We start from the raw sequence: 14,220 nt of genomic DNA, 5'->3' as shown, positions 1-14,220 counted from the left end.
TGCAAGCACTTTTACCCCCTGACCTTCACTTCTAGGGTAAGCCCACTACAAGGCTCAATTTTTGTAACAAAGGCACTCCTGATTCCTGAACTTAATTGCAAAAGTGAAAGGATACCTTTTGCTTCCAAAGGTCTTGGTGTGTTGCCTCTCCCCAGCAGCTTCTTTCCCTAGGGAGTCACATCATAGACTTGGGTAATCAGGCCGGGACCTCATGGATTCCTTGAAATACTACAAGAGCAAAGGGAACCCCGGTGATCCCATAGTGCCCCTGGGCCAGCAGGGCAGTGGGGTCTGGGTATGAGGCAGGATGGATTTATTTTTGGCCTTTGCTCCCTTGAATAGTCAGTGTTGTAAAATAAGTGCTCTAACTTAGAGTTCAGGATTACCACTATAACCACGTTTCTACTCAGTCCACTCCAAGTGTCCTTTTCTTTCTTTACAACCTTTGCTTTGTTCGTGTGTGTGTGTGTGTGTGTGTGTGTGATTCACTGTCTATAGGACATGTGGCATTTTCTTGAGACTGTTTCAGAAATCTGTAGGTCAGGGATAAATCCATTACATCAGTCTCCCATGAATGAAACAAAAATCATTTAAAGAATTCCAATAAAACAATAACAGTCATAATAATAGCAAAACTGTGTAAAGCGGGTGCCCACATTGTTCTAAGAACTTTACACATATTAACCTTGCTAATCTTCACACTATTCCTATGAGGTAGGTACTGTTGTTATCCACGAATGGCAGATGGGGAAACTGAGGCACAAAGCAGTTAAGTAAAAATTGGATAGCTGTCGGGAAGTCCCTGGAAGTCCAGTGGTTAGGAGTCTGTGCTTCTACTGCAGGGGGCACGGGTTCGATCCCTGGTCGGGGAACTAAGATCCTGCATGCTGAGTGGTAAGGCCAAAAAAAAAAAAAAAAATTGCACAGCTGTCAAGTGAGAAAGTTTGGTATTTGAAAATGAGACCTCTAGTCCAAAAGAGTCTCATGAGCGAGTCCTGAGTGGGAAGATGGGGAGCAGTGGGGAGCCCAGGTGACAAGGAAGTCCCAGACCTGGGTGACGCCTCTGCCTGATGCACAGGGCTGCCTCCAAATTCCTTTATCTATTCCAGTTCCATCAGCAGGAGTAGATGCAGGTTTTGTGGGGATATCAGTTTATATAGTTATATATAATCTGGGTGCCCTCTTTTAAAAAACACAAACATATCTTTTGAACATTTTACAAAACCAGATGGCCAAATGAATATATTGCCACGGTGCCTCCCAGGGCGGGAAAGGGGCCCGTGCGAGGGGGCGGCTCTGAGGCTGAAGCATCGTTAGGTTCGCGGCATGTCTCTCTCTGCCATGAGAGAGTACATTTGCTCCTCACCCAGCAGGGCATTGGAAGCTCGTTTAGACGGAAGACTTGCCCTTTTCACTCCCAAACACGAGGCCCTCGGAAGTTGATCTGTCAAGAGTGGTCTAGCACAGACTTTGCCCTGGTTATGTCTTTATGGCCACAACTATCTCCGCTGTGGGAGTGAAAACATTAGAGACGGTGAAACATGTTGGGAGATTAGATCCCACAAGTTCCCTTAAATCTCAACAGTGCTAAATTTCCTCCCTGCATTACAAAAGTCACACAAGGAAATGAAATCCCAGGATGGACGCTCACCATCAAAATGAGACCCCTCTTCGACTGACAGTCATGGAAAAACCATGGATTAATACTCTTTTCATGTCACTCAGTTGTGTCTCCGAAGAGGGAACAGTGAAAATACTGCCCAGTCTGTCACTTGAACATTGTTTATATTTGTTGCCGGGATACCAAAGGCTCTTTTAAGCCTTTGGCTAAGAAGAACACCATGCATCTGAACTTGTTCACCTGCACTTAAAGCAAATGGCTGAAATGATGGGCAAGCTCCTCCAAACATTTTGAGTGGACCGCAAGGCATTTTTGTGTGTGTCCAGAAATTGTAGCATCCAATATTTGTTGTTCCAATAAATGTCCACCTGCATACCGAAGTGCACATTACACATAATAAAATGAGGCTCTGAAAAGACCGAAGTTAATTATTTTGAGGTAAATCAGACCACCTTTGACCCAAACTCTGAGCTGTAATTTTGTTTCTCAGCTTCTTGGTCCTGAAATTAATGTAAATCTTTACATTCGTAATTTTATTTGCCAACGCCAACCCACCCACACAGTCTGCAAATGACTGTTCTGAGTCAGAGACTATGCACTTAACGACTGTGTTAGATATTTTAAAATGTTCTCTGGAAGGATTCAATCACCTAATCCCAGTCCTTTCTCAGATTCTGCTTTATGTAAAAATGATGGACCCAGAGAACATCTAAACTGGAAGGACTTTAGAGGAGAAATTAAGGTTGTGATGTGAAAAGTGACTTGCCCCCGGGTCACTCAGCGACCAAAGCTAAAAGCGCAAAGGAAAGTACTGGCTTCCTTTTAAGGTTTTAATAAAGGGTCACACTTAGAAATCCTTGCTCAGAGTCCAGAAGCTACCCTTTCCCTACCCTCCTGCCTCTGACAGCGTCTGTGAGTCCTGATGCCCACAGTCTGACACCGGTCTAAACGAATCATGCCATTTTGAATCCAAGCAGTCAGAATATGATTCAGATAAAAACAAATCAGCTACTCTTACAACAAGATGCATTACATTTTTTTTTGGATGGATAGACAAGAAACTGTTCATAATGGTTACTTTTGAAGAGGGGGATTAGGGATGGGAGAGGGAGGACAGGGAAATGTTTGCTTTTCATTTTATATCTTTTTTTTACTGTTCAACTTTGATGACCATGTACAGATACTGTGTTGAAAACCTAAAAAACAAATTAGAAATACTATGCTCACAAACTTCACAGGAGAAATGCAATTTACCACAGGAACACGGACGCTTGAAAACCTAGCATCCGGTACAGCAATACTTTAAGATTTTTTCTACTGAAGTGTCCATAATGGCAGAGAAGGCTGAAAGGTTTCCCCCTGGGGTCTGAGGGCAGTGCCAGAAATGGTCCTCTATACACAAGAACTCTCTTTGCCCCTTTAAAACACATTCAAATTGTGCAATAGACTCTCTAACATATCCGCATCTCTTTTAATACAAAAATAATGGCTTAAATGACTTACCATCCACGACAACTGCCCCTGTGGGGAGACACCCCTGGTTTCTTTCTCCAGCGGTTGGAGCACCCGGAGCACACTGCCTTCAGTGACTGGGCGGAGTGGCCCCTGGAATGGGGAGCACGGCTGTGTGCGAGCTGACCTGTATTCTGGCTCTCTCACCTGGAATCAGGCTTCACGGATGCTGTTAGGCTTTGAATAGTAACAAAACAACGGCATAAATTAGGGGGTTGCTAAGATTGTGTACCATCAATGTTCGCATGAGCATAATGGACATAATGAATTCTATAGCACTATCCTGCACAGCTTGGAGAGATTAAAACCACTTTGTCTTTAAATTAAATTTCAAAAATCATTGAACAACAAGAATAGGAAGAGAGGAAAAAAAACACCTCATCTGTCAGCCACCCAATTGTAGGAAGCGCCACTTCTTTCTTTCTGATCATTAATGCTCGGTCCTAGGTTTATTTTAATAGCTGCCAGCTCAGTGAGTCCACATCTATTGTAATAACCATAAAGGGGGCTTGGGTTCTCTTGTATTGTGGTTTGCAGCCCTAAGTGGAGAGCCTCTTATCCCCTTTCAGGAACAAATTCTCTGAAAAAGACCTAAGCTGAAGTTTATTTTATATAAATTCTGCAAAAAATAGTACGTGTAGGCTGTCGCAGAGAAAGAAAAGTGGATTTGAATTCATTTTTAAGTAGTTCTCTGCTTGGGCATATCTTCATTCAACAAAATGGATGTCTGATTATGAAAAAGTCACATGAGTGCTTACTAGATGCCGGGCGCCATATTGATTGCTCTACACGCTTTACGTTACTTAACCCTCACTCCCAACACCCCTAGGAAATATGGCTAGCACTATTAAATCCCCACTTTACAGATGAGGAAACTGAGACCCAGGATAAGTGACTCGCCCAAGGCCATACAGCTAAATAAGCAGCAGAGCCAGGATTCAAATCCAGGTACTTCCGATTCTGGAGTCCCTGAAATCTTAACTGTCTCGTAATGATTATCACAGTTACCATTTACAGTGTTTATTATGTAGATGCTTTGCATAAATTATGCTTTGCATAAATTATGCTTTGCATAAATTCTTTAATCCTTGAAACAACCCTCGGAGGCAGGCATTATTATTCTCATTTTATAGATGAGGAAAACTGGGGCTGAGAGAAATTAAATAACTTACCCAACAGCAGAGCAAGTGGCAGAATCCAGGCCTGACGCCAGTAGAGTCCTGGGTTTTTCTAACAACTTTATTACCACACCTTTTACACGTAAACACTATATATTTAAGGTATACAACTTGACGATTCGATATGTATACATTGTGAAGAGTTCGCAACAACTAACCTATACTACAATTAAGGTGCTTGGCCGGGGGACACATAACAAACTCTACGATCCCCTGGGCACCAACGCCTGTGATGCAGACCCCGTCTGTGAGTGGCACTTAAACATGCCAGCGTGCGAGATGTTCCTCAGGAATGTTTTACCTGTGCACATGGACCACCGATCCTATCACTTTCTACTTTGAAATGTTGTGGCTTGACAGCCACGGTGCTTTATTCTTCATACAAATCTCGTGTTACAGGTAAGATCCACTGGATTTCTGAGGCCTTATCAAGAGCTACAGAAATTGCAGACACTCTCACGTGGATCCCAAGTAAGGGTTTATCCAAAAAAAACAAATGTCCTCCATCGACTAGGCTTATTTTCATGTTAGGCAAGATGCAGATGCTCCCTTTTCTCTTTGTAAAATGAGTTTTGAGGTCGTGGCAGCTCTCTCCATAATCGTTAACAGCACTGCCATCTCAGCACCGGGTAACTGTGCCAGCTCTAATCCTCTGCTTGAACAGGATTAAATTAAAATGACTTGAGACAGGTGAAGATAGATGAGGGAAGGCAACTGGACAAAAGTTGCTAGCTGTTACCACCTTATATTTTACAATACTTCTGTTGAAATGAGGTGAAATTCATAGAACCACCATTCTAAAGTGAACAGTTCAGCTTATATTTCTTGATTAATAACCACAAGATAGGAAAGGTGGGTACATAGTACTTTTTAGAGAAAGCTCATCAGCTATGACTGTCCACGGGCAATGGACCAACGGTTTTTTGGATGCTTTGGGTCTGAATTTCACTTTGCTAATGTATTGGGAATGCTGATGGGTCACATGACCGAGCTATTCTTCGCTAAGTAGAAGAAAGCGCTTCACCTCAGGAGATACTGTAGCATTTATTAAACAGGTAGCATTTTACTCAAACACAGCACTTACTGAATTATAAAATGTACTTTTACATGAAAATAAACCACAAACAAAATTATATTTCAGGTATTTTTTATTTCTTCAAATTTGTTATTTCATCAGGAGTGACTAAAATAAAAAACATAATTGTGTCCCATCATCGTCATGGAAATGGCTTTAAGAGAAAACTGGTCAGGTATATATTATTGCTTCCCATTTTCAACCGGTAAATAGTTGCCATTGATAAATAGACAGCCGACAGTCTGTCAGGAATGCTCAAGATATGTTACATAATACAACATGCCTGTTCACAGAAGAAGAAAAACTAGGAAATAACTTATGTGAACTTCTTGATTTCATCATACAAGACAAGCACAAAAGCACCACCCATGCCTCTGAGGACATTGGACCACGCGCCCTTGAAAAAGGCTTTGGCTCCTTCGTCACGAGCAATCTTCCTCCAGCAGTCAAGTGTGCCTGTGTACATGATATCCGCTGCAAAGGAAAAGACAAGGAGCTGGTGACCTGAGGCTGATGAAATATCCTTAGGTTTAACTAGACTAAACCAGGGCCCCACCTCTAAGAGCTAATGTCAGTTTTTAAAGATCCAACACTGACACATTAGTGTGGGCAACACTGAAATCTTAATCTGGTGACTAGAGAACCACAGGGATATGTAGACTACCCGCTGGTCTTAACCTCTAATACCATGGATGCCCCTTGGGCATAAGCACCCAAAGGGCCCACTCAAAGGCAACTGTGCAGTAGACACAGACCAACCAACCCCATCTGCGATCTCAACAGACTGCCATTTTCAAAGACAGGCACGGCTAGTTTGTGCCCATGCTCCATGCCCACATCTTCGTCTTCTGCTCAAGCGGAACTTACTTCCTTTGCGCCCTGACTGCATCATCATGCGGCGACGCACTGTGTCAAACGGATAGGAAGTCAACCCAGCAACCGCTGTGACGGACTGTGCGATCATCCAGCTGATGAAGATATGCGTATTCTTGGGATCTGGAAGCATGCCTGAGGATAGAAAAGAGACACTTTGACCAGAAAGCAGAGTCCTCCTGACTTGTTGTCTGCCACATCCCCTCATCCCCAACATCTCATCTGTACACAAAGGGCTGTACTGGGTGACCGTGGCTTCCATCGGCAATTACAAAGAAATCTCTGGCTCCTGGAAAATTAGGATGGCACAACGATCTTATAAATGATCTCACGAGAACACAGTTTTGAAGCACACAGCAAACTTACCCTTCGCGGTGTCATAGATACCGAAGTAGGCAGCTCGGTAGATGATAATACCCTGCACAGACACGTTAAAGCCTTGGTACAGGCCCTTAATCCCGTCAGATTTGTAGATCTTAACCAGGCAGTCACCAAGACCTCTGAATTCCCTTTCAGCTCCAGCTTTGCCCACGTCGGCTGCTAGACGAGTACGGGCAAAGTCAAGAGGGTACACAAAACACAACGATGTGGCCCCGGCGGCGCCACCTGATGCCAGATTCCCTGCGAAGTAGCGCCAAAACTGGGTCCTCTTGTCCACACCACCCAGGAAGATCTGCTTGTATTTATCTTTGAAGGCAAAGTTGAGAGCCTGGGTGGGGAAGTATCTGATGACATTGGCCAGGTTACCACGCCAGAAGGACAGGACTCCCTGCTCCTTGGGGATACGAACCACGCAGTCTATGATGCCCTTGTATTGCTTATCTGCAGTGATTTGCTTGCTGGCATGCTGCACCTGACAGATAAGGAGAAGGCCAACAGGGAGAGTTATAACCATGGAGAAGGGAAAAGCGAGAATATATCATCTCAATAGACACCCTTAAAGGTTAGCTGGCTCCCACTTTCCCCAAATCTAGTCTTCTATGTCACACAGGCTGGACGCCCCCCAAACCTCTGACGCTGTCACAGGTGGAAGAGGTGATCTGCACCCTTAGAAGCATTAAGCCTCCATCCCTTTGGATGGGGAGGAGGCACCCTCAAGCGGACCCGTGACCTTTAAGCCTCGGAGAAAAGTCATTACCTCAGACCCAGGTTCAGAAGCATCAGGGCGAGGCCCACGTCGGGCGCAATCACCTTGGTGACCGTGGCCTACGCCTCAGGGTCCCCGGAGCGGCTTCCCTCCCGCTCTGGCCCCCCTCCTCTCCTGGAGGTGACCCGTGGGCCACCACCCCTACGCCCGTGCAGGCGCGCCCTCTAGAGCCGGAGCGGGAGAGCGCGCCGCGCAGAACGCCAGGCCGCGGGGACGCGCCGGCGGCTGCGCGGGGGAGGACGCAGAAGGGACACGCGCTTCCCTGCGCCGGCTTCCGGCCCGGCTAGGTCAGAGCGCGGCGGCCGGCTGTGAGGCAGCTCCACCGGCCGCACGGCCTCCACGGGGCTGCTATCTCCTTGCCGCGACCTTGAGGTCTTCGGTAAGGGCAGGTGTCCCTCTTTTCAGTGCCGGCTTTCAGGCTTAGCCCTTGACCTCAAGGCCCGGGAGCCAGTCACCCCCGGGCTGTCCCATCTGAATTCGCTGCCTCCGGGATGCCCAGGCCCTGGGCTTCCTCCCCCGACCCTCCGCCCCTGACCCTTTCCTAGATCCTGAACTTCAGATCACTAAAGCATCTCCCTCAAGTCTGCCTTTTGGTCCGACCCTGCGGCCACCCCTGCTCCCACGCTGCCACTTCCCTGGACTGGTCCAGAGGGTTCGTTCTCCCCAGGCCCTGGGGCACCGCTTCCCGCGCGACCCCCTCCCCCCACTTCCTGGTCGGGCTCTCCGATTCCGGGACGTACCTGCAGCAGCAGCTTGACCCGCTCGATGGGCGCTACGGCGGTCTTGGAGATGGCCGCGGCCACTCCACCTGCCAGGAAGTCCTTGGCGAAGGACACGGCGGCATCTGTCATGTTGGAAGGAAAGAGGAGGCGGGCGACTGCGGGAACAGTAAGAAACCGGCTTGGACTCCGAGGCTCTGGGGCGGAGCGAAGCAAATGGCCGATTTATATAGGGGAGGCCGGCGCCCGGGCGGCCGGCGTCGGGGGCGGGTGCCGGGGCCGCTGAGTGGCTCAGCGCGCGGAGGGAGGAGCCATGGAGTCGGGCACCGGCCGCCCTCCGCGTCTACCCGGTTCGCCCGCAGCGCCTGACCCGGCCCGAGGAAGGGGCGGCCCCAGAGAGTACCCGGCCCGGACGCGGGACCCTGGGGGAGGCCTGGGGGCGCGGAGGGAGGGGAGGTCACGACGTGCCTGGTCAAGGGTGAGGCGCGATATTTAAGGGGACTCCAAAGAACAAACACCCCCCTCCCAAACTTGGTAGTCAAGATAAATAATATTTAATGCAATATTTTAAAGAAAGATTCGTGTAGACAAAGTATGGCGCTCTGGCCGGTCGCCTGTTTTTGTAAATAAAGTTTACTTGGAGCCCCAGGGCTGGAATGAGGGTGAGGCAAGTGAGGCAGGACCCTACAAGTGCAAGATGGGAGCCTGTCTTTATTATAAATTTCGAAACGTTGTTCATCATGGATTTTTGTATTCCTTTTGATATTTTAAAATAGTGCATTAAAATAATCATTCGTCTTGATTACTGAGTTGTTTAGCGCCCGCTTACATTTGGTACCAAGGCAAGTGCCTCACTGTCCTCACCCTAGACCTAGCACTGCCCTGGAGCTTGACGGGTGACGCTAGAGGAAACTGGGGAACAGCAGAGCTGGGACACCGTCAGCGTGCCCCAGACCCCGATTTGCAAATGCAGTTTAACAGAGATCTTGCCGGGAATTGGCAGAGGAGAGTCCAAAGAACTCGGGAGTGGGTGGGGAAATTATTTTAGCCAGAAGCCAAAGATGGAGGTTGTACCGTTAAGGTTAAGAGGTTGTGTGAATTAGACTGGTATCTGGGTGCCTGGACCCCAGGTAACGTGCTCTTGAATTGAGTAGATTCCTGAACTCCAGAAAAGTTTAGAGGAATCAATAGAACTAGATTGACACCCATTGTGTCAAGGGACAAGTGCTTACTGAGTCCCTTAATCTCTGCACTGGGGGAGCATTTGCCACACATGTCCTTGAAAACTTACTTGTTAGCTTGAGTACACTCCCTCAGATTCAGAACAGGAGCTGAGAGTGTCATCACAAATCCTATGTAAGTAATCACAACCATGTTTATAAAAGTAAGGATAACTGTTGAAAACTCCAACTGCAGCTGAGCCCTAGGTACCCAGCACACTGAAAACATAGGTGGCATACCCCTCACTTTACTTTCTTGCCCTCTCCCACCTTCTCCAGATCTGCCCGTTAAAGGACCCAATTCTAGGATTCCTCCAGGAATGTCAGGTCCTTCCTCTAAGTATACTTTGCAATTCCTTAGTCTTCCCAAGAACCCCAGCAATCCGAAGTGTTGAGCACACACAGCAAGTTTTCAAAGAAGTGAAATTTTCACTCCAGCTTTGTTGATCCTGGGGGCTATCTTTGACCTGTATTCTCGAGAGGCCGCTAGGCTCTTGTTAGCTGATTATAATAGAAATGCAGCTGGATACAGAAATGACCTTGCTGTGCAATTTCAGTGACAGAGTGTGTTCTCTGAAAGCGGTAGCCAATCCTCTACCTCTACTGGTGAGAGAATGAACAGCTAAAACAAAAAGTCTCTGGAGCATTTTGTTTAGAGGGAGGTGGGTTTTAGAATGCATTTCAAAATACAGTTCAAAACCTTTCTAGTCTGAACTCTTGACATTCTGATGAATGCATTTTTATTCAAATATTAATTACTCTGACCCACCTTACCATCACTTATGTACCTTTTTCTACCTTTCATTGGCCACATCTGCTACCCTTTGAGCATGATGTCCCTACCATATTCTAGTCCAAAGCTCTTTTACTGTTTCAAGCATCTCCACATTTATTGTTCTGTTAGATTTCTCTCTCTCCACAAAAAGATGATCAAATAACTACATAGAACTTGTCCCTTTTCAGTCTTTGGGTGCTTAAGTATAGTTTTACTGAAGATGAAATACATTTAAAAGCGAGTCCATGTCATGACTCGGTATTTTGCTAAATCTACTGTGAGCTGGAGCTCTCCTGGTTGCCAATGACCAGGGGTACCTCAAGGAGTCAGATGTTCTCAAAAGTGTCAAGGTCATGAAAGACAAAGACTGAGGAACTGTCACAGATTAAAGGAGCCTAAGGAGAATGACAGGTTAATGCAATGTGTGATCCTGGATTGGATCCTGGACCAGAAAAAGGACATTGATGGTACTATTGAAATTTGGATACATATCTGTATATTAGTTAATAATAGTCTACCAATAGTACTTTTAGTTATAGTAGTTATGTAAGATGTTAACATTTGGAGCAGCTGAGTGAAGGATACATGGAAATTCTTTATACTGGTTTTTTGGGGGCAACATTTTTATTTCTGAAAGTTAAAAAAATGAAAACGTCAAAAGAAAAAAAAAAGGAAAAAAAAATAAAGAAACCAGTAGCAAAAGTCCAGGAAAACAGAGACTAATGTCAATGATAATGATGTTGATAATGATATATGGCTAGTCAATTCATCAAAAACAAATGCCTCCAGTGAGACATAGTGGGAGCTCTGTGTTAGTAACTATTGTGTTCTGGAAGTTGTGTAGAATACATGTATAATTAAGAAAGAGAAACTAAAGCTAAGGCAGTGCCTAGTAACTCTCAGAAAAAACAAGGAAGAGGATCAGAAATGATACTTAAGGCCTCAGTTATCTGTGTACTAACACACCCAGAGTATGGGTAATAAAGTGAATGTAAAATGTCAATACAAGCAAGAAAACACAATTTGATAGGTATTGTTCAAACTTGATGGAATGGGACTTCTGACTGGCATCAGGAAAAGGAAGGGTAAACCTGGTTCAGAGAGATACCATATAGAAGGAGAACAATTCATTGGTGGGAGGGTGAAAAGCATTCCATGAAAATGAAAGGGAGAGATGAAAGTGATTGTCATTATGGAAGCATATCTAGAGATTGCCTAGATAGATAAAAGCTATGAATAGTACTTCATAAAGCCATCACCTAGACTAGAAATGTTGATCAGGGACAAACCATCTGAATATCTGCTGTAGGTTTCATTATTCTGATAGCAACACACTGGATAAATTCTTTACTCTCTTGCTGATAATTACAGTTCTCAGAACACTGAAGAAGCAATGAGGTAACTTGCTAAACTAGGCTTAATCCTGATAATAAATAAGGAAGATCTGGTTAGCAAAGTAAAAGTGACAAGAATCTGAGGGAAACTGACCAAGACTGACTGGTCTGGATCTGTCAAACCAAAGAATGCTCGGCATAGTCAGATAGGTTAAGTAACCTGTGGAGTGTGTGTGTCAGACTTCAGAAGGATCAGAGAAAAGATAAATATGATCTCGTGGCCAAGTTCCAAACAGAAAGATAGCACAGGAGGGTGAGAGATTCCCAAGGTAAAATTCAGACCTGTACAATTTGGAAAAATTCCAATGAGAAATTAAAAAGGGAGATATATCTAATCAATTAAATGCCCTTCCAGGTTATCCTCTGATGAGCTCAGATTTTGAAAGTACATATATAGATGACACAGTGAGGGCTAGGCTTCCAAGGACAAAGACCAAAGAGTATCACAAACCTCTAGGAACTGAGTCAGAAGGGCTAAAGTCCAGCATAAACACAGGCTTATAAAATGGAAAGGACCACAATAAAGGTTTCTAATGCTCTATTTAGTGCAGGACATTTAAGGATAAGGAGCTAGAGCATGTGTGAAAAAGAACTGAGGGTCTTACTTGACTGTGAGTTGGCAACGCCAGAAAATGCTAATGAGTCTTAAGTTGGGTCAGGATGATGGTCATCAACAGATCAGGGGACTTTTAGTCCCATTTGGGCCTCTGCTGGTCCACCCATAGAGCTTTTTTTTTTTCCCCAAGTTTTAATTTTTTTTTTTTTTTTGCGGTACGCGGGCCTCTCACCACTGTGGCCTCTCCCGTTGCGGAGCACAGGCTCCGGACGCGCAGGCTCAGCGGCCATGGCTCACGGGCCCAGCCGCTCCGCGGCATGTGGGATCCTCCCAGACCGAGGCACGAACCCGCGTCCCCTGCATCGGCAGGCAGACTCCCAACCACTGCGCCACCAGGGAAGCCCCCAAGTTTTAATTTTTTAACTTTTTATTTTATATTGGAGTACAGTTGATTAACAATGTTGTGTGAGTTTCAAGTGTACAACAAAGTGATTCAGTTATATATATACATGTATCTATTCTTTTTCAAATTTTTTCCCAGTTAGGTTGTTGTTACAGAATATTGAGCAGACTTCCTTGTGCTATACAGTAGGTCCTTGTTGGTTATCCATTTTATTTTATTGTATATATATTTTTAAACATCTTTATTGGAGTATAATTGCTTTACAATGGTGTGTTAGTTTCTGCTTTATAACAAAGTGAATCAGCTATACATATACATATATCCCCATATCTCCTCCCTCTTGCGTCTCCCTCCCACCCTCCCTATCCCACCCCTCTAGGTGGTCACAAAGCACCAAGCTGATCTCCCTGTGCTGTGTAGCTGCTTCCCACTAGCTAGCTATTTTACATTGGGTAGTGTATATATGTCAATGCTACTCTCTCACTTCGTCCCAGCTTACCCTTCCCCCTCCCCGTGTCCTCAAATCCATTCTCTGCCCATAGAGCTTTGTGCTTACTTCTGGATACCATGTTTAAGAGGACGTTAACAAACTGGAACATATTCAAAGAATGCAGTCAGGAAAGTGAAGTACCTGCAAATCATGTCATATGAGAAATGGCTGAATGAATGAGAGAGATTTAACTGGGAAAGAGCTTTGGGTGAAGGAGGGCCATCATGACTGTTTTGATAATTGAAGGGCTGTCAGGTGGAAGAGAAAAAGACATTCTATATGGAATCAACACCAGCTGGTAGAAGTGTCATAAAGGTAGACTTCAGCTGAACAAGAAATAACTTTCTAAAATACGAGCTGCTTGGGAATTCCCTGGTGGTCCAGTGGTTAGGACTCTGTGCTTTCTCTGCTGGGGCCCTGGGCTCAATCCCTGGTTGGGGAACCAAGATCCCGCAAGCCGCATGGTGTGGCAAAAAACCAAACCAAAACAAACAAAAGAGCGACTTAAAGGTGGAATGGGTTGCCTTACGATGTGGGGAACTTCTTGTCACTGGAAATGTTAAGAGTTGGGGTAAAATGGCCACTTGTTAGGGACACTGTAGACGAGATTGCTATGTTGGCTGGGAAGAGAGTTCTGCACCCGTCTAATTCTAAGATTCTGTGGCTCTATTCCTTTGTGTCTATAAGATTGAATGGATTGAGCTTCTGAGTTTGGGAATCTGGGACAAAGTAAGAGAGAGGTAATTTGGCCTAGTGGTCAAGAGGGTGGGCTCTGCAGCCAAACTGCTGGAGTTCAGATACTGGCTCTGCCACTTGCTGTCAGGCCTTGGGTAAGTTGCTTAACCCCTCCAGACTTCCATGACTTCAGGTATAAAATGGGAACGATAATGGTACCTGTACCTTGAAGGACTATAGGGACAATTAAATGAGATAATATATGCATAAACAGTCTAATACATAGTAAGCATTCAATACATGTTAGATTTTATTAATACTAAGAAAAATACTGGGCTTCCCTGGTGGCGCAGTGGTTAAGAATCCGCCTGCCAATGCAGGGGACACGGGTCCGAGCCCTGGTCCAGGAAGATCCCACATGCCACAGAGCAACTAAGCCCACGTGCCACAACTACTGAAGCCCACGCGCCTAGAGCCCGTGCTCTGCAACAAGAGAAGCTACTGCAATGAGAAACTCGCGCACCACAATGAAGAGTAGCCCCCGCTCGCCACAACTAGAGAAAGCCCACGCACAGCAACGAA

General features: G+C 45.5%; 1 protein-coding gene across 1 annotated transcript; it reads right to left on the bottom strand.

The window, feature by feature from the left end:
• Nucleotides 1–5,447: 5,447 nt before the first annotated feature.
• SLC25A5 (solute carrier family 25 member 5) lies at nucleotides 5,448–8,326 on the bottom strand. Its single transcript, XM_079910294.1, has 4 exons — nucleotides 8,147–8,326; nucleotides 6,626–7,112; nucleotides 6,254–6,394; nucleotides 5,448–5,860 (listed from the first exon to the last, which is right to left on the bottom strand). Exons 1-4 carry the CDS (start codon nucleotides 8,255–8,257, stop codon nucleotides 5,703–5,705), a joined length of 897 nt encoding a protein of 298 aa, XP_079766420.1. The 5' UTR covers nucleotides 8,258–8,326; the 3' UTR covers nucleotides 5,448–5,702.
• Nucleotides 8,327–14,220: the final 5,894 nt, after the last annotated feature.

Source organism: Stenella coeruleoalba (assembly GCF_951394435.1).
Source record: "Stenella coeruleoalba genome assembly, chromosome: X".
Lineage (NCBI taxonomy): Eukaryota > Metazoa > Chordata > Mammalia > Artiodactyla > Delphinidae > Stenella > Stenella coeruleoalba.
Note: the sequence above shows the minus strand (reverse complement) of the source record. Positions and strands in the feature narration are given on the sequence as shown.